Here is a 21306-nt window from a genome sequence, read left to right as displayed (position 1 = left end):
CTTGCAGTGAATTAGTGCAGTTCCCTACTGTTCACACCCAGACTTAGAAATGACTAAAAGAATATGTGACTTGTCTTTAGAAAGAGTTCTGAATGAAATTTTAGATGAAGATTCTGACTTGGGGAGTGAAAGTGAATATGAGGACGGTGGTATGGAGTATGATTCAGATCGGGAAAGTGATGTGGATGACAGAGAAAGTGAAGATAACGCAGCTTCAGGCAGTGACCATCAGGATGTTATTGTGGCCAAGTCTGGAAGAAGGTACGCAATCACACAGCCTAGAATTCCTCAGAGGTCTGTTGCTAATATAGTAAGAGAGAAGGCAGGAGTATCTCTAGCTGGTGTTTGCCATTCAGCTGGAGAAGCCTTTAAGTTACTTCTTACACCTGACATCATGGATGTTATAGTAAAGCATTCAAATGAAGAGGCAGTTAGGCGAAATGTTACTTTGACTAATGAGAAAGAAGTGTATGCCTTTATAGGAATCGTGATACTTATTAGGACAATTCTGTCAGTGTACACGATCTTTGGTCAGACCCAATGGGTCGGCCAGTTTACAAGGGTATTATGGCAAGAGAACGTTTCAAGGAACTTATTGCAGTCATAAGGTTTGATGATAAAAGTACCCGCCAGCTAAGAAGGGAAGCAGACAAGTTCACAGCAATCCGTGATGTTTTCAACAAAGCGAATGATAGGTTTCCACTACTGTACAAACCAGGGGTCCACCTCACCATTGATGAGATGCTCAGCTTGTTTAGAGGGTGCTGCCCCTTCAAAGTATTTATGAAGGAGAAACCGGGCAAGTATGGCATCCTTATACGCATGATGTCCGATGCAGTTGACAGATACGTCTTGAATATGGAACCCTATGCAGGTAATATTCAGAATTTGTCAAAAGAAGAACAGGGTTCAGCAGCTGTCATCAAAAGTCTGGTAGCACCTGTGAAAAATACTGGTTGAAATATTACTACAGACCGATACTACACATCGGTGGATTTAGCAGAAGAGTTATACCAACACTACAAAGTTACTACAGTAGGAACTCTTCAGTCAAACAGGAAGCATATTCCAGACATAATGAAGAACACGTCAAATTGAGAGCTATATTCATCAATGTTCTTGTTCACAGACCCATCAACAGGAAAGCCTCCAGTAACTTTGGTGTTCTACATAGCAAAAACGAAACCAAGTAAAAACTTACTGATATTGTCAACAATGCACCAAGATAAAGGCACTGTTGGAGGAGAGAACAATAAAACTGAGATAAATGCATTTTATAATTCCACAAAAGGTGGTGGCGCATATGTACACCTGCAAGAGGGGAACGAAGAGATGGCCTCTATCTGTATTTTACTCTCTCATCGACATTTGTGCTATCAATGCAACCACCGTATTCATCCAGCAAAATCCAAGATGGAATGAAAAGAAACACAACAAACGGAAACTTTATCTTCTGCAAGCTGGGATGGAACTAGTGAAATTGCAGGTAGAAGAAAGAAGTGCTAATGCAAGAGGGTTATCTAACCAAATTGTTCAATCAATGGAGACTATTCTACAAAAGAAAACCAAAGAAGTGACAACAAAAGCACGTCAGCCTCCTGCAGGGAAATGTCAGTGCCATATTTGTGTAAGAGAAGCTAAAACAGAGAAACAGAAGTACAACAATTTAAGTAAACCAAAACAGTATTGTGGACAGTGTCATAAACGTGTATAACACACATTCAGAAAAAAATTGTGAAGTGGGTCTCTTGCCTTGAAGTTGAGGACTCTGAGTAATCTATTGTGTATGAACACATCTGTATTTTGTATTGTAATATGTCAATTTTTTATTCACTCAATCCAATATTTAACACAATTAACAACATTTATAAACCGATGCCTTAGTTAAAATACATAAACCATTTTGAAAGTTGTAATTTTTCGTCAGTAAATTTATTTAATATTGAAGACTCTGTTTCAAAGTGAAGGTGTTTCCAGGGACGACATTTTGTGTTCTAAATGTTTTTACAGAATGGCAACAGTGATAGTATCTGAACAAGGTGAAGCCTCCCATGGTGCAGATGATGCAGATTTTGCATCGATAGAGAAAGTATGAAATACCCTGAATCAGTTAACTACAGGGGTAGGTGTTAGTCCTGTTAAACTGTGGTCAGTGAAGTCGAGTCATAAGCTCTATGCATCAAGAAAGTGCAGATAAATTACTAAAGCTTTGGGTGAATACACTACAGCAAAAAGTAGAAATTCCATCTTCAGAAGAAAATGAACCAAAGCACTCTTACACCTCTTACCAGGAATTTTTCACAAATATCAATTCAGCTGTTGAATATTGTGCATCCTACAGTGAAAAGGGTGCAAGTTTTCACTATTATTTCAGAGACATTTTCAAAGTAAACAATTTTGAACCACTTTCCACTAGTATCAAAGTACATGGTAGACAAATCAAGAAACACGAGGCCTGTAAAAGGAGTCTTTGGAAGACCAGATGCCTATTATGGTCATCCTGTAGAAGTAGCTCAAGTTCAAGTAGTGCAGTCATTTTATCTGGAAGATAAATGGGCCTATACTCGCCATAGTGCCAACAAATAAGATACTATAACTGTAACAGTTGACGGTCAAAAAGTTGTGAAAGTGAAGAGGTACATGACTCGCAGTATTAAAGAAACTTTTGCAGTTTATAAGAGCAACTTTACAACTTCATGTATTGGAAGATCAAAATTTTATGCATTACGACCTAAATGGGTAGTTCACACCTACCTAGAGATGTCTGTTTATGTGTGTACTGCATGAATTTTGAACTTTGTGTGGTAACTTTGAAGAAATTACTAGAACACTTGACATATGACTCCTCGGTTGGGTGTGTGAAGTAATTAGTAGTCTGTGACATAAAGCGGAGACTTGTTTGTTTCAAGAATGTAGTGACTGCCCTGGAAAGGGAGGACTGTCTTTACAGACACTTGGCCTGGAAGACATGTAGATAACTCTGTAGAAATTACATATGCGACATGGGAGGAAAATAAACTAATTAAGAAAACTGTTGCCTTTGACAGTTTGATTGATGAACTTGGTAAATGGTCAGTGAAAGTAGCATCTAAAGAAATTGCAACAACAACACATTACAGAAGTGAAAGGGTGTGTACAGGCTGAAGAACTGTGTTTAGTGCTACACTGTGATTTTGCTGAGAACTGGTCTGTAATTCTCCCACAAGAAGTACAAGGGTATCATTGGAGTAATAACCAGGTTTCAGTATTTACAGGAGTGGCATATTTTCAAAACAAGGCTGCAGGTAAATAGTCTTCATGGGTTTGCCACTGGATCACATGCAAATTCCACAATATTTCCTCGGAGCAACTGTCCAACATCCTCAGGTGGTTCACCCTGGTTGGTGGCTAGGTACGACTGGCGGGATCCGCACATCGCCGCACCATTTCCAGAACACGTGCGCGAAGAATGCGCAGGTGCAAAAGTCGTACATGCACAATGATTTGCAAATAGATTGTGCCATATTCAAACTCCCTCTGCCGAAAATCGCAGAGCGGCTCTCCTGCACATACATTGTACACTGCGTTTCGCAACAGTGCGTCCAGATGTTACTCACCAATGACTGTACTAGACCGACAGGGATGCCGGATTTCAACTGAGCACAGCCTGGAACCCTGCATTGGCTGCTATTAAATCATGATGCGAAAATCAACATACTTCGATAACAGACCCGTCATAACATTGGTCTAGTAACATTGGTGAGTAATGTCTGGCCACACTGTTGGCAGATGCAGCGTACAGCACACGCGCAGGAGAGCTGCTCTGCGATTTTGGGCAGAGGGAGTTTGAATATGGCACCATCTATCTGCAAATCATTGCGCATGTACAATTTCCATGGTTGAACCACCTGAAGATGTTGGACAGTTGCTCCGAGGAAATATTGTGTAATTTCACTATGTGGTCTGGCGGCAAACCCGGTAAGACTATTTACAACGTATCCGCCGGGAAAGCTTGAAGAGTCACAAAAGACTACAGTGTTGCAGTTATAATTGATGACACAGGCTGTGACTCAGCACATGCTTTGCTAGCAACGTGAAAAATTCTTCAACTGCAAACGGTCAGAGAAGATCATCATTTTTTCTGATGGTGCTGCTAGTAATTTTATAAATAATTGCCAGCTGTTGGAATTGAGTAAGTCGCTTGTGCCAAGTGATGGGTTTATAGTGCCACTGGTCATGAGAAGGGGCCGCCTTATGATGGGTAGGAGGCCTGTTGAAGCACCATGCTAGAAAACAATCTTTCCAGACCAAATACAGCTGCAATTCAAAATACTGAGGATTTTACAAGAGTCGTGAACTCTTACACATCCACAGCCCTCATCGTTTTGTACAAAGAGGAAATCAAAGAATTCTGTGAGCAGAAAAAAGAAGAATGGTCCAAACAAACTACTCCTGTGAAAGGAATTCAGAAGATACGTTTTTGGATTCAAAGTGATGGGTGAACTTATATTGCACGCACTTTAAAGAGCAAGAAAGAAGAACTTTTGTTTGTTCGGCCAACATCTCAGAAACAGTAGGTTAATATTCAGATTCACAACCGGAGAAGGGGAATGTTTGTGGCATGTATGTATGACTGTGACTGGTGGATTGCAGAGATTATAGCCACCAGTGTTGAGTTAAATGAAATTGTAGTGAACTTATGGACCAGCTGCTGGATATAGCTTTCCAGCTGAAGGACAGCAACAACGCCATCAGTGCTCACTTCCTGTTTACAATGTTTTGAGGATTGTAAGTGCTCCAGTTCGTATTAGTTCAACAGGAAGGCATTACTCTATATCATAGAAAGATACTGAAGCAGTGGAACACATTTTTAGTTCATTGACTGGCTAATTTCAGTACAAAATAGAGTGCACGTAAGTTGTATAAACTGAAACCTGTAAGTCTTTGGATTTTTCACATACATTTTGGAACCATTTAAGATGCTTGAAAAATGGGTCTCTTACTTATCTTTCAAAGCTAAAATTATGTTAAATAAGGCTAAGTTTTGATTATTATGAGCGTGTTATGTGATAATGTGGTAATAAAGCAGGTTTTATGTATGGCAAAAATTTCAATTGTTTATAAAACCTGTTTGACCTAAAAGTGGAAGCTCTCCTTTTCAGGGAATGTAGAACTATAAGGTACTAATCAACAGAAAAAAATTAAAACTTTATTGATTGTCATTTTTGAAAAAAGAAAATTTTTTTTCCATAAATTGTAAAAAGAAATTCAGAACGCTATAGTAAAAGAACTTTAACAGTAAGTCCAAATGGAGGATTTCTTTGTAATCTTAAAGCAATTATCTTTCAAATAAAAAAAAACAACAAAATATCTAGAACTGTTCCAGTTTTTTCCAAAATTCGCATCTTCAAAATGGTATGTGCTGTATCATCTCTGGAGGGTTGCATCCCGGAGCAGAAATTTTTTTGGAGAAAACAAAAAAATACATGTTCCTTACTTAGTCCTTCTTTTTAACATATGCTAAATTCAATAACATACGAGACTATGAAGGTAAGATTTTCTCCTATCCTGCCTGAATTGATATGGACTATGCCTTATGTATTCCTTCACGTAACAGCTTACAAAGAAGCATATAAGCAGTCTTTCTTCACCGCTTCATCCATGACTGGAACTGGAAGAAACCTTAATATGTGATAACATACAAAGTACTCTCTGTGATGCACATCTCAGTGATTGCTGAGGATAGAAGTAGATGTATGCTTTTGCATCATTGGATCTTCAGATTATTCACTGTAGACCAAGACTGTTTTGTTTTAAACAGCCTTTAGCTACTGTGTTCGTTAAATTGCAGTGTCTTCATTGCAAATTAAGTCCACAGTATATCACCACCACATGCACAAAATGTGATGTTTGTTCTTTGTTGAATTTGTGACTCTCTTTCTTACTTTCACCGGTCATGCTGAAATGCTGTGATGACAATTTACTGCAAGAAAATTGTAATCCTCAATGTAAGCAGGTGCTAAACAACTGAACTGCTGAAAAATCATTGTTGGCAGATTTTGGAGATAACTACCACCTTGTCAGATTTATCAGCCTCATCATTCCACTCGTATTTAATTAGTTTTTGCTACTATGTTGTGCATTAACAGCAAACTGAGAAATGTTTATTAGTATAATTAATGGAAGTATACTTTGAACTATGATCTTACTGTAGATGGCTACAAGGGGGACACGTTTTGGCCCATATGAAATGAAGAGATGATAGAAGCAGATAACACATGATATTTTGTGGATAGGACGGTCCAAGGACCACTGCGGCTGGTCGACAGGCATACACGGGCCAAAACCAGACTGCAGGCCAAGGTTTGCCCCTGCTTTTATAAACCTTTACACCACCAGTCATCAGAAGCAGGATGAGAGGCAGTTTGAAGTGGGAAATGTGAGCAACCAGAAATAAATTCTAAGTTCATGCATAACATGAACAAACAGTAGAGTCTGATAAGTATCAAAAGTCGAGTCCATGCCCATGCAAGAATAACTGTGTGCAACCAGACGAGTACTGCCCCAGGCTCACAGACTGGCTTCCTCCACCTAAATTGGGATTTGGCTACAATACTACATGAATATTGGCGATCATTGCCTTGTCATCTCTTTGTTGTGGTTACCTGGCTCCCTGTTGACTCAACATCATCATCTACCAACATCTATACTCTGCAAATCACCATGAGATGCACGGCACAGGGTATATCTCAATCTCATTGTATAAGTTATTAGGATGTCTTCCTATTCTATTCATGTATGGATCATGGGAAGAATGATTGTTTGAATACCTCTGTGCTTGCAGTAATTATTCTAATCTTATTCTCATGATCCCTATGTGAGCGATACATAAGGGATTGTGGAATATTAGTAGAATCACCATTTAAAGCCCTTCAAACTTTGTTAATAGACTTTCTCAGAATAAAACTTCCTGGCAGATTAAAACAGTGTGCCCGACCGAGACTCGAACGCGGGACCTTTGTGCTTCGGTAGCTCAGATGGTGAGCACTTTCCCGCGAAAGGCAAAGGTCCCGAGTTCGAGTCTCAGTCAGGCACACAGTTTTAATCTGCCAGGAAGTTTCATATCAGCGCACACTCCGCTGCAGAGTGAAAATCTCATTCTTTCTCGGCATAGTTTATGTGTATCTTCAAGAGTCTTCCAGTTCAGTTCCTTCAGTATCTCTGTGACATTCTCCCATGGATTAAAGAAACCTGTGACCATTGATGTTGCCCTTCTCTGTATACATTCAATATCCCCAGTTATTTCTATCTGGGGCGGGTCCCACATATGTGAGTAATATTGTAGGATGGATCGCACGAGTGATTTGTAAGCAATCTCCTTTGTAGACTGATAGCACTTCCCCAGTATTGTACCAATAAATCGGAGTCTACCACCTGCTTTACCCATGACTGAACCTACGTGATCATTCCATTTCATATTCCTACAAAGTGTTACACTTAGGTCTTTGTACAAGTTGGCCAGTTCCAGCAGTAACTCAATGATTTTATAGTCATATGATGCTACGTTTTTTCACTTTGTGAATTGCACAATTTTACATTTCTGAACATTTAAAGCAAGTTGCTAATCTTTGCATCACTTTGAAATCTTATCAAGATCTGACTGAATATTTATGCAGCTTCTTTCAGATAGTACTTAATTAGAGATAACTGCATCATCTGCAAGAAGCCTGACTTTAATATTAATTTTGTCTGCAATACCATTAATATACGTGATCAGCAAGGGTCCCAACACAGTTCTCTGGGGTGTACCAAAAGTTACTTGTACATCTGACAATGACTCTCCATCCAAGATAACAGGGTGTTTTGACAGTAACAATATTATGAGAAGGAAAGTTGCTACTCACCATATAGCGGAGATGCTAAGTCGCACATAGGCACAACGAAAAGACTCTGACAATTATAGCTTCCGGCCATTACGGCCTTTGTCAACAATAGACAGACATATGCGCATGTCCGATCCCACACACACACACACACACACGACTGCAGTTTCAGGCAACTGAAACCTCACTGCGAGCAGCAGCACCAGTGCTAGATGGGAGAGGCGACTGGGTGGGGGTAAGGAGGACGCTGGATGGGGATGGTGGAGGTGGAAGACGCCGAAGTGCTGCAGGTTAGACTGAGGGCAGGGAAGAGGTGGGGGGAAGTAGTGGAAGAGGAGAGAATTAAAAAGACTGGGTGTGATGATGGAATGACGGCTGTGTAGTGCTGGAATGGGAACAGCGAAGGGGCTGGATGGGTGAGGACAGTGACTAACAAAGGTTGAGGCCAGGAGGGTTACGGGAACGTAGGATGTATTGCAGGGAAAGTTCCCACCTGCGCAATCGAGAAAAGCTGGTGTTGGTGGGAAGGATCCATATGGCACAGGCTGTGAAGCAGTCATTGAAATGAAAGATGTCATGTTAGGCAGTGTGCTCAGCAACAGGGTGATCCACTTGTTTTTTGGTCACAGTTTGTCGGTGGCCATTCACGCGGACAGTCAGCTTGTTGGTTGTCATGCCTACGTAGAATGCAGCACATGGTTGCAGCTTAACTTGTAGACCACATGACTGGTTTCACAGGTAGCTCTGCCTTTGATGGGGTAGTTGATGCTAGTGACCGGACTGGAGTAGGTGGTGGTGGGAGCATGTATGGGATAGGTCTTGCATCTAGATCTATTACAGAGGTATGAGCCATGAGGTAAGAGATTGGGAGCAGGGATTGTGTAAGGCTGGACGAATATATTGTGTACGTTCGGCGGACAGCGGAATACCGCTGCGGGAGGGGTGGGAAGGATAGTGGGCAGGACATTTTCCATTTCAGGGCATGATGAGAGGTAATCAAAACTCCACCAGAGAATGTAATTCAGTTGCTCCAGTCCTGAGTGGTACTGAGCTATGAGGGGAATGCTCCTCTTTGGCCAGACGGTTGGACTTTGGGAGATGGTGTGAGACTGGAAAGATAAGGCAAGGGAGATTTGTTTTTGTACAAGGTAACGAGTATAATTACAGTCAGTGAAGGCTTCAGTGAGACCCTCAGCATATTTCTAGAGGGACTGCTCATCACTGCAGATGTGGTGACCACGGGTGGCTAGGCTGTGCGGAAGGGACTTCTCGGTATGGAACGGGTGGCAGCTGTCCAAGTGGAGGTATTGCTGGTGGTTAGTAGGTTTGATATGGATGGAGGTACTGACATAGGCATCTTTGAAGTGGAGGTCACCATCTAGGAAGGTGGCTTGTTGGGTTGAGTAAGACGAGGTAAAGGAAATGGGGGAGAAGTAGTTGAGGTTCTGGACGAATGTGGATAGGGTGTCCTTACCTTTGATCCAGATAGCAAAGATGCCATCAATGAATCTGAACCAGGTGAGGGGTTTAGGATTCTGGGTGTTTAGGAAAGATTCCTCTAGATGGCCCATGTGTAGGTTGGATAGGATGGTGCCATGTGGGTGCCTTAGCCCAGATTTGTTTGTAGGTTCAAAGGAGAAGTAATTGTGGGTGTGGGTGAAGTTGGTCATGGCGACTAGGAAGGAGGTTGTTGGTTTGGAATCTGTTGAGTGTTGGGAAAGGTAGTGTTCGATAGCAGTAAGGCAATGGGCATTAGGGATGTTAATGTACAGGGAGGCGGCATCAGTAGTGATGAGCAGGGTACCGTGTGGTGAAGGGACAGGAACTTGACAGTAAGCATAGATTTTGTACTGAGTAAAGTGCATCTACCTGATTGCCTTGATACAAAGCTTTCAGTGTGTCATGTGAGAAAAGTGCAAGTTTGGTTTCACATGATAGATGTTTTTGGAATCCATGCTGGTTGGCATTGAGGAGGTCATTCTGTTCAAGATACTTCATTACATTTGAGCTCAGAATATTTTCTGAGATTCTAGAACAAATTGACGTCATGGATATTGGATGATAGTTTTGTGGATCTCTTCTACTATCCTTCTTGTAGATAGGTTTTACCTGCGCTTTTTTCCAAGAACTGGGCACAGTTTTTTGTTCCAGGGATCTACAATAGGTTATAGTTAGAAGAGGGGCTAACTCAGTCACAAATTCAATATATAATCTTAAAGGGATTCCCTCGGTCTCTGGAGCTTTGTTCAATTTTAACAATTTGAACTATACACCACTGACACTAATACTTATTTCATTCATCTTCTCAGTGGTACGAGGATTAAATTGGGGCAATTCTCCTTAGTTGACCTTTGTAAAGAAATATTTGAAAACAGAGTTAAGCATTTCAGGTTTTGCTTTGTTACCCTCAATTTCAGTTTCTGTCTCATTCATTAGGGGCTGAACACTAACTTTGGTGCCACTAATAGCAGTTACATATGACCAGAGTTTCTTTGGGTTCTGTGAAAGATCATATGACAATATTCTGCTATGGTAATCATTGAATAAATCAAGCATTGCTCTCTTGACAGCCAAATGCGTTTCATTCAGTATCTCTCCATCTATAGCCCTGAACTTTGTTGGACACCTGTTTTGCAGTAATCTGTTTCTTTAGAAGTTTCTTTACAGTCACTGTACATCGTGAAGTTTTACTATGTACATGTCTGTCCAGTGTGTGGTCAACTATTCTTTTGAACTTGAGCCATAGTTCCTCTACATACTTCTGCCTCTGCATTGAAAGTTTCAATTTCCTCATTGAGATATGACACGGCTGATTTTTTTATCTGGTTTAGGGAACATATATATCTATCTGATTGTTTTAGTTGTCCTTTGTACTTTGGTAATCATTGCTGCTACAAACACATCTCACTCACGGGTACCAGATTTTATGTGAACATCTTCAAAGAGGTCAGGTCTGTTCGTTGCCAATAGATCCAATATGTTTCCTCCATGAGTGGCGTTCCTAAATATCTGTTCTTGGTTGTTTTCAGAGAAGACATTTATTACTGTTTCACAGAATGTCTTTCCATGCCCCCCACTAACAGAACTGTAATTTTCCCAGTTAGTTTGTGTATGATTAAAGTCTTACCAATGTTTACAGTGTGATTGGGGAACTTATGTGCAAATGAACTGAGGTTTTTTTACTAATGTTTTTGGTTACATCAGGAGGCGAGTCTGGTGGGTGATAGAAGGATCCAGTTATTTTATGCCGACCTATGATACTGAGTCTTGCCGAACAGCCTCACATGCAGCTTCGTTTTCCATCTCAGTGGATTTGAGTTTCTTGTCTACTGCAATAAATACACTACCTTCATTTCCCATTTGCCTATACTTTCGATATACACTTAAATTTTCTCAAAAAACCTCACGCTATCAATTTCAGGTTTCAACCAGCTTTCTGTACCTAGTACTATGAGAGCTTCACTGCTTTTCATGGGCACTTCAAACTCTGGCACTTTGTTGCAAATGCTTTGGCAGGTTACCATTAATATTTTACTACTCTCACCTGCAGGAGGCATTTCTTTCGGTCTTAAACAGATACTTATGGGTTTCCTACAGCTGTCGTTATCTGGATTGATGGAGAGTTGCATAACTTAAAAAAAAATCTTTGTGTGCACCCCACACACAGTCAGCTACCTGAGTAGCCACCTCTCATGTGTAGTGCACACCTTAACCATGTAAGTGGATCCTACAGTATGATGCAAGTCCAGGAAATCACAGCTTAGCTTGTCACAGAACCTTCAAAGTCTCTGGTTCAGCCTTCCACTTGAGTCAGAACCAATTAGCCACAATCAGTTCTGGAGACAATGCTGCAAATTGTGACCTTCGTTGAAACCCCATGCGCAAGGCTGCTCTTCTCAACCTTCCCTGCCAGTTTCTTGAATGACACAAATGTGACCGTGGAGCCAATATGACAGGCATCATTTATTTCAACATGTGCCGCAATCTGCAGTTGGTTGCACCCTGTTCACTCAGGGGCTACTAGAATACTCTCTTCAACACATTGAGGCCCCCAGGCACACTACACACTGAGTGCACCTGGTGTCCTTTCCTGTCCCTTGCTGTCATTTCCCTAAGGGGTACCATCATTTGCTGTATGTTTGATCTGCTGACGATTGATAGACCGTTATCCTTTTGCGTTTGCCTCCTCTTGACACCAGACAAAACAGAGTTCCCCAAGGTAGATGAAGAGAGTCCCACTGAGCCAGTTTCAGTTTTAGTGAGAGAAAGCATCTCAAACTTGTTGGTTAGGGGGATCGGTACAACATGCTGAGGCCTCCCTGCCACTGTCCACCCTGTACAGGATGCCACTTGCAGTTAAGCGGACGAGTAATGACAAATCCTTTACTTTTCGCAGAGGAGGCAGGATCCACAGGAGAGGATAGTAGTTGAGATACCTCTGTTACCGGTATCACGGGTACACCTATCTCAGGAGCTCTTCCAGCACACCATTCCGTAGCAGCTGCCAATTGTTTGGCAGTAGTCAGGGCGATTTCCAGTTACTTATGAATGTGGACCAATTTATCCTTTTTTCGAGAACAGCATTCACAATGGGGCTGCATTTTGGGTGGTGCAGTGTATTACAAGACAATGAAAAAAATATGAAACTTCCTGGCAGATTACAACTGTGTGCACCGACCGAGACTCGAACTCGGGACCTTTGCCTTTCGCGGGCAAGTGCTCTACCATCTGAGCTACCGAAGCACGACTCACGTCCGGCCCTCACAGCTCTACTTCTGCCAGTATCTCGTCTCCTACCTTCCAAACTTTACAGAAGCTCTCCTGCGAAACTTGCAGAACTAGCACTCCTGAAAGAAAGGATATTGTGGAGACATGGCTTAGCCACAGCCTGGGGGATGTTTCCAGAATTAGATTTTCACTCTGCAGCGGAGTGTGCGCTGATATGAAACTTCCTGGCAGATTAAAACTGTGTGCACCGACCGAGACTTGAACTCTGGTCGAGTCTCAGTCGGTGCACACAGTTTTAATCTGCCAGGAAGTTTCATATCAGCGCACACTCCGCTGCAGAGTGAAAATCTCATTCTGGAAACATCCCCCAGGCTGTGGCTAAGCCATGTCTCCGCAATATCCTTTCTTTCAGGAGTGCTAGTTCTGCAAGTTTCGCAGGAGAGCTTCTGTAAAGTTTGGAAGGTAGGAGACGAGATACTGGCAGAAGTAGAGCTGTGAGGGCCGGGCGTGAGTCGTGCTTCGGTAGCTCAGATGGTAGAGCACTTGCCCGCGAAAGGCAAAGGTCCCGAGTTCGAGTCTCGGTCGCTGCACACAGTTTTAATCTGCCAGGAAGTTTCATATCAGCGCACACTCCGCTGCAGAGTGAAAATCTCATTCTGGAATGAAAAAATAATTTTAAATTAAACCTGCTGATTTTCTTTTAATCTGTTGTGCTGAAGTTGGTAATTCCCTATAAGAATTGAAGCAAATAAACAAAATGAAATTTCTGTTAATGTAACACAATAACCTGTGGTAAAAATTACTAGTTTCCTGAAACGTTTCGAGGTCAGTTACAGCTATTTGCAAACTTGAATGCAGATTTACTTACATTAAATGCAGATAATATATAGGGTACTCCTCTTTAGATGTTACACAATGTGTTAGCTGAAATATCCACTACAGTAACTAAATCATAAATGCCAATTTACTACAAGTCGCTCATGGATCATGCAAAGGACAAAGGTAGCTTCTGAAAATTCTCAAAAACTTACGTTTATTTGCGTTGATACACAATATAATTCATGGGTGATATACTCCTTGCAGAACTGTGAACTACAAACAATGATCTGTTACAAAATAAATTACACATCCAAAACACTCATGTGGTAACTTAAAAAGTATAGTTTTGTAAGTGTGTCAAAATTCTCAAAAATAACTTTCTCACATAATTGTTCAATGAAATTAGAGAACGATTGTTTTGAATGAGGGTTGGCATTGTGGTTCTCAGAAATTTTAAAAGAGCACAGTTGAGCTTAAGCCTATAATTGACGATATGAGTTTATTGCAGCACTCGCAAATGTTTGAAATTTCACAGCGTATCACAGTACAAATGAGTACTGATACAATCAGTGAAATATTATGCAGGAGTGACACGATCAGTAAAATAAACAAATCTAGAACTTCAAAACAGCACATGGGTTGTGCATATGCGATGTGCCACAAAGGAAAGTTCTGAAATCCACTTTTGTATATAAATACAACTGCATATTGCGTGGACTTTTCACTTAGCTGATTCTATGAGAAGATTTAATATGGAATCAATCACCCATTATGCCATTCTTGCACTATCTGAGCAGTTCATTACATATCGTGGAAGTGATTCAGTGATAACAGTTTCAGAGTGATGTATGGAAAATATTTATGGAAGTAATAAACTTTAAAGCAGAGGAGCATTATGAGTATTGTCCTTAATTTTTTTTGTGGTGGCAGAATCATGTAGATTACAGTAAAAATACAGGCCCTCCAACAGAGCTGTTGCAACATAGAGAGAATGGAGCTTGGTGTGTATGCATGCTTGTGAATCAATGAGTGTTCTGATAAGAAGAAAAAAAGGTAGAACACTTTATTTACTCACACTTTTGTTTGAAATTAAAATCAGATCTGGGCTGCAGCAGCTTCTGTCAAGTTTCTGTAGTGTTTGGTAAGGGAACATCACAACACAAGTGTTGCACAGTAGTAATCTGCTGTGAATAGACCATTTTTTGCCTTTATCTAAGAAACTATGTGATTCTTTGCATCAAACCAGGTATTATTCAGTTATTATTTTGTAGGCAGATATTTCTTATTTAGTGGGGGATAAGTGATTGTAAATGTTGTTGAAGGTGTGGATTGGCTTTGTGCGTAAATGTTAAAATAACAGTCCAACCATTTACAGTTTGGTAGGTCTTCGAAGTTTTTCTGTGTCGTATGGCAGCTTTCTGGGACTGGTTTCTATGTGAGAAAAGTTGCTAGGTATGTCAGTTCACAGGCTGGAGGAAGACAAGGACAACCACTTCCAGGAGGACCGTGTGTAGTAAAGTACAGATCTGTTCAAACCAACTTTTAGTTGTAGGCAACTGTACTTTTATCACTTTCCTATCAATCGGGAATTTGAAGAATGCCTTTAGTTGTTGTAAATTTATGGACAGTATTGTACAGTAGAGTTTATTATTGAAAGTGAAGTTTATAATGTGCTGTCTTCTTTAAAAAATATAATAATTCTATTTAATGCTAAATTATTAATATTTCTCATAATTGTGCAATTTTGCAGAGAGGCAGCGAGAAAGTGTCTTCAAGGACCAGTGTATATTGGTCAAACACTTCTTAAAATGGCCCCTCGCAGGAAACCAAAGCCGAAAGGTATGGAGAATAAATTGACATTAATGTATCATTAAGGCAGTATAGACACTGTCCTTCATTTCCTTGTACTTACCCAGAAAGGTAATGAGATATTAAAATTATGTACTTATTACCATTTTATTTTGATGGAAGGTTTTTTGCAATTGTGCCTATAAAACAGAAAAAAATAACATAAAATGCTAGGTTTGTGCGGGTAGCTAAAAAAAAAAAGAGGAGAGAATGTAGTAGATTTTAATGGAAGGACAAGTGATGCTATCATTTCCACAGTATGTGGAAAACACATGTAGGTTGATTTATTTACATAGTATTTTATTTGGTGAGTCAGACTGTCTTGACCAAAATGCATCCTAATGTTTTCCTGACATAATGGTCGAGAAATGAAGTTTCGAAATGCAACTGTAACCAGTTCCTTTCTTTTACTCATATTTCAGCTGTGAAATGTTCAGTTGTGAATCAATATATTGACTCTGCAGTCCTTGTGCCCCCAGGTTACACATAAAATGCATGAAGGGCATGTCGTCACAGCCATTAACAGCTGAAGAGAAGTCAGTACTTGCGTAATTTGAGTTACAGTGTGACTCAGATTCCTTGTTCACTTGTAGATACCCATGTCACCTGCTGTGTGGGTAGTTCTTAGTACTTGCGTAATTTGTAAAAAGGCACTGCACTCTTTCCAATGTTATACGGCAAATGGTAACAAGTGAATACTGTTTGTAATGACATACTAGTTCCCGTTGTTGAATAGTCTTTTGTTGCTGGAAATAACACGGTATATATATTAAATTCAAGAAAATCCAGCAAGGTATTTAAGAATACGGAATGACTTCTGAGCTTCACATCTGTTGCTGTGTGTGCAAAGTTGCCATGTATAATATAGTGATATTTGCGCTCTTTATGTGTCCACATCAGTGCTGTTATTATTATAGCAACTCATTATAAAGTCTGTTGAATTGCTAGAAAGTTACTTATCTTTAGTTTGTAATAAACTAAAGAAATAGTATTTGCAGCAATAATCGTAGGAATTGGTCTGCACCTACAGGAAGGAAAATTCCAAGTACCTGGGAAGCAGAGGGAAAGATGAAAGGATGTGGGTTTTAAGGGAGAGGGTAAGGAGTCATTCCAATCCCGGGAGCGGAAAGACTTACCTTAGGGGGAAAAAAGGACAGGTACACACTCGCACACACACACATATCCATCCGGACATACACAGACACAAGCAGACATTTGTAAAGGCAAAGAGTTTGGGCAGAGATGTCAGTCGAGGCGGAAGTAAAGAGGCAAAGATGTTGTTGAAAGACAGGTGAGGTGTGAGTGGCGGCAACTTGAAATTAGCGGAGGTTGAGGCCTGGCGGATAACGAGATGAGAGGATATACTGAAGGGCAAGTTCCTTTCTCTGGAGTTCTGACAGGTTGGTGTTAGTGGGAAGTATCTAGATAACCCGGATGGTGTAACACTGTGCCAAGATGTGCTGGCCGTGCACCAAGGCATGTTTAGCCACAGGGTGATCCTCATTACCAACAAACACTGTCTGCCTGTGTCCATTCATGCGAATGGACAGTTTGTTGCTGGTCATTCCCACATACAAAGCTTCACAGTGTAGGCAGGTCAGTTGGTAAATCACGTGGGTGCTTTCACACGTGGCTCTGCCTTTGATCGTGTACACCTTCCGGGTTACAGGACTGGAGTAGGTGGTGGTGGGAGGGTGCATGGGACAGGTTTTACACCGGGGGCGGTTACAAGGGTAGGAGCCAGAGGGTAGGGAAGGTGGTTTGGGGATTTCATAGGGATGAACTAAGAGATTATGAAGGTTAGGTGGACGGCGGAAAGACACTCTTGGTGGAGTGGGGAGGATTTCATGAAGGATGGATCTCATTTCAGGTCAGGATTTGAGGAAGTCGTAGCCCTGCTGGAGAGCCACATTCAGAGTCTGATGTCTGCTTGTGTCTGTGTATGTGCGGATGGATATGTGTGTGTGTGCGAGTGTATACCTGTCCTTTTTTCCCCCTAAGGTAAGTCTTTCCGCTCTCGGGATTGGAATGACTCCTTCCCCTCTCCCTAAAACCCACATCGTTTTGTCTTTCCCTCTCCTTCCCTCTTTCCTGACGAAGCAACCGTTTGTTGTGAAAGCTTGAATTTTGTGTGTTTGTGTGTCTATCGCCCTGCCAGCGCTTTTGTTTGGTAAGTCTCATCATCTTTGTTTTTAGATATATTTTTCCCACGTGGAATGTTTCCCTCTATATATATATATATATATATATATATATATATATATATATATATATATATATATATATATATATATATATATATATATATAATAGAGGGAAACATTCCACGTGGGAAAATATATTTAAAAAGAAAGATGATGAGACTTACCCAACAAAAGCGCTGGCAGGTCGATAGACACACAAATAAACACAAACATACACACAAAACTCTAGCTTTCGCAACCAATGGTTGCCTCGTCAGGAAAGAGGGAAGGAGAAGGAAAGACAAAGGATAGATATGTGTGTGTGTGCGAGTGTAAACCTGTCCTTTTTTCCCCCTAAGGTAAGTCTTTCCGCTCCCGGGATTGGAATGACTCCTTACCCTCTCCCTTAAAACCCAATCCTTTTGTCTTTCCTTCTCCTTCCCTCTTTCCTGACGAGGCAACCATTGGTTGCGAAAGCTAGAGTTTTGTGTGTATGTTTGTGTTTATTTGTGTGTCTATCGACCTGCCAGCGCTTTTGTTGGGTAAGTCTCATCATCTTTCTTTTTATATATATATATATATATATATATATATATATATATATATATATATATTGGTATCATTAATTATTCGTGAACTGAGTATTTTGAAACTATTTTATGATAGCATCTTTTACTGTACATAAAGAAGTTAAGAATGAAAGACTTATGGCAGTATACACTATCAGAGCAAAAATACCTGCCCACCTATATGTAATGTAAAATTGACTGCTAGATAGATATGAGAGGCAGACCCACTAGTGTAAAAGGAGGTGAGGAGCCAGTGTGTAAGGAGTATTTTGTTGTCAGTAGAGAATCAGTAACAGAAGAATGGGTCAGTCGGAAGAGATCAGTGACTTCGATTGTGGACTAGGCTTTGGATGTCAGATGAGTAACAAATCCATCAGGTACATTTCAACCTTTCCCAAGCTGCCCGAGGTGACTGTTGGTAATGTGACTGAGAAATGGAAGTCCAAAGAACAACCACAGCTAAAGCAAGATGAGGCAGATCTCTCGTGCTGATAAAACAGTTGGATGGTTGAGCATTGTGGAGAGTGGTTGTAAGAAATTGCATGAAATCAGCAGAAGGAATCATGCATGAGTTTCAGAGTGCTACCAGCAGCCCAACTAGCACAACGACTGTGCATAAGAAGTTAAAAAGAACCGAATTCAGAGTTTGAGTAAGCTCATCATAAGCCACACTTAGTAGTCAGTGCTGAGTGACACTGGAGGAGACATATAAAGAGCAACACCACTGGACAGTGGATGACGGGAAATGAGTCATTTGAAGTGATGAATCACTCTATACCCTGTGGCCAGAGCCATAATGAGGGGATCCTGTGCCCCTGGCAGAAGTGTCAAAGCTGCACCTCCCTCCCCAGAAAACTATACGTTTGTGCAATTTTTTACACACATTTAGGAAATCTTGTAATTTTCTAGCTAGGATTAATAAAAATGAAGCAATATTGAAAAGTATTACTTAAATGATCTAGTAAGATTAAAAAATATTGCACACAACACATTAAATGTGTCATTGTAGTAAATAAATTACAGTGTGTGTAACCTATCTAAAAATTAAAAAGAAAAATAAATATTGTGTTATTGTTTATGACAGCTACTGTTCATTAATTTTTGTATGATGTATACAGTGAAGAACAGATTTTATCATATTGGCATTTTGGACTCAGTTCCTGTGCTTGCAGAAAATAATTATGAGTCAAGGATGGGTCACCTTTTTGTAAGTACACAAATTATTGTTCTGCTTTAACACCCAAACATGTTTCACCACAGTTGTGGCATCCTCAGTGGGTTTTTTTATTTTATCTTTCTGAAATACATACATACATACAGGTTATGTTTAGGTTAGGAAATATATTACATCATATTTTGTTGTTATTTAAAATTATATATGCACTTTACTTTTTATTTTATATTGTGCTTTTCCTGTAGCCAAGAGTGCCCATACGACAGGTTGCATAGGGGGAAGGGCTGAAGATTTTTAATATTTTGGAAGACAAATGGCGAGTTGTAAGTAGCCATAAAAAAGTTTCAGTTCCAACTCTGTTAAAAATCTGCATAATACAGTCTTTTAAATCACTTTCTTAAAAGAAAAACACCTTATTACACTATATTTGTCCCTTTCCATGAGAGCTGGGGGGGGGGGGGGGGGGGCTGCAGCTGCAGCCCCCCTTTCCCCTTATCTATGGGAACCCTCACCTCTGCTGTCACTCAAAAGCAACAACAGGTCTAAATTAGTACACAATGCCCCCTGCAAATGTGAGGGATATTAAGATATTGTCTGCATTGAATTTTTGTTTATAATCCGATCTTTGAAATATATATTCTGACTGTCATTTGTTTACTATTTTGTTTTGGTTTGACGTGTTGAATATTTTTAATTTTTTCTGCAGTACGTTGTTTGTTTATATGTACCACATGTACAGCTTGTTTTCTAGTAATGTTTCATATTCTGTGTGTTATTTTGTTGTCACATTTAAGGGTGTACCATGTTTTTTTTTTTTTTCGAGGTTTCTTCTGTAACAAAGTACTACAGTGGTAAGGCCTAAAACGGGTATTAATATTTCAATATTCCTTATGTTTACAGATGACATGGCATACTAATTTAGCCCTGTAGTGGATTCTGGTGTGCAGCCAGAGGACACACACAATTTACAATAAAAGGAAAATTGCATCCGTAATTTTTAATAACAACAGAATCCAGTGGAAAATATTTCCTAATTCAAACATAATCTGTATGTATGCACATCAGAAATATAAAAGAAAAAACCCACTAAGCATGCTACAACTGTGGTGGAACATGTTTGGGTGTTAAAGCAAATCAATAATTTGTGTGCTTGCAAGAAGGCAGACCTACATTTCATTCATTATTAGAACTGGTTTTATTCGCTCCATATAATTATAATATGGCACAAGTTATTAATTGTAAATAAGAAGAAAATATCTATAATTAAGTGTTCACAACACATTTATTTCCAAAATCATGTTTTCATTATTATTTTACTTTCCATTTCTTTGCTTTGAGTGAAGGAAGCTCAGTTGATTATGCCATTGATGTCAGATTTAGTAACTGTGTCCTATTCTATCAAAAAGACAGTTGTAACTTTTTTTATCATTTTTAATTTGCTGAAACTGCATTGACAAGATGCTGCAGTCACTGGAATTGTCATAAGTATCCTCAAAGCCATTTCATTGTTTGGAAAAGCGTTTTGCCAACCCTTCTTTTTTATTTTTGAGGAATCTGCAATAAACCACCAACGGCAATACACTCTTAAAAACCAAAAACCGATAAGGATCCTTTCTGCAGGTCAAGCAAATAACAACTAATTCCTATAATCAGAGTTCCCTTCGACTGTTCCACTTTGAAGTCAGCTGCTAGCAGCTGGTAGGTAGACTAACTCAACGGAAGCGACATCTCACAATCGTTGTGGAAGAGAGGATGGTCGACATAGCATACCACTGGACCGGCTGATCTTCTCCGCACTCGGCGATTCGAGAACTGCCTGCTGAATGGCTGGGTATCGGCTTATCTAGCCCCGGGTGGAAGGATATTTCCGTGACTATTAGTACTCATGTGATTGCCAGGAAATAGTTCGTTGATCGTCACGCCCCCTTCCTCTGCTGCTGGTTGATGCCCTGTGATGGACGTTGGCTGCACCTACATGTTTTTTGTCAACTGTGGTACTTGCTTGTAAACACTCTTGCATCGGCGAGACTTCGCAGCGGAGTCAGCAACCCGCATTGCTGGTCTGTCTGCCACTGCAGTAGGCGTCTGGTGACTCCAGAAGTCCCCCCCCCCCCCTCCCCCTC

General features: G+C 40.4%; 1 protein-coding gene and 1 non-coding gene across 2 annotated transcripts in view; one reads left to right on the top strand and one right to left on the bottom strand.

The window, feature by feature from the left end:
- Positions 1 to 21306, top strand: part of LOC126191307 (speckle targeted PIP5K1A-regulated poly(A) polymerase-like) — a 222664-nt gene that overhangs the window by 53243 nt on the left and 148115 nt on the right. The window contains exon 4 of the mRNA XM_049932136.1: positions 15160 to 15248. Within this exon, the coding sequence (XP_049788093.1) occupies positions 15160 to 15248 (89 nt within the window). The remainder of the gene's footprint in view (positions 1 to 15159; positions 15249 to 21306) is intronic.
- Trnas-cga (transfer RNA serine (anticodon CGA)) lies at positions 12532 to 12605 on the bottom strand. Its single transcript has one exon. It is a non-coding gene; the product is annotated as a tRNA-Ser (tRNA).

The sequence above is a fragment of the Schistocerca cancellata genome, chromosome 6, assembly GCF_023864275.1.
Source record: "Schistocerca cancellata isolate TAMUIC-IGC-003103 chromosome 6, iqSchCanc2.1, whole genome shotgun sequence".
In the NCBI taxonomy this organism is placed as follows: Eukaryota; Metazoa; Arthropoda; class Insecta; order Orthoptera; family Acrididae; genus Schistocerca; species Schistocerca cancellata.
Note: the sequence above shows the minus strand (reverse complement) of the source record. Positions and strands in the feature narration are given on the sequence as shown.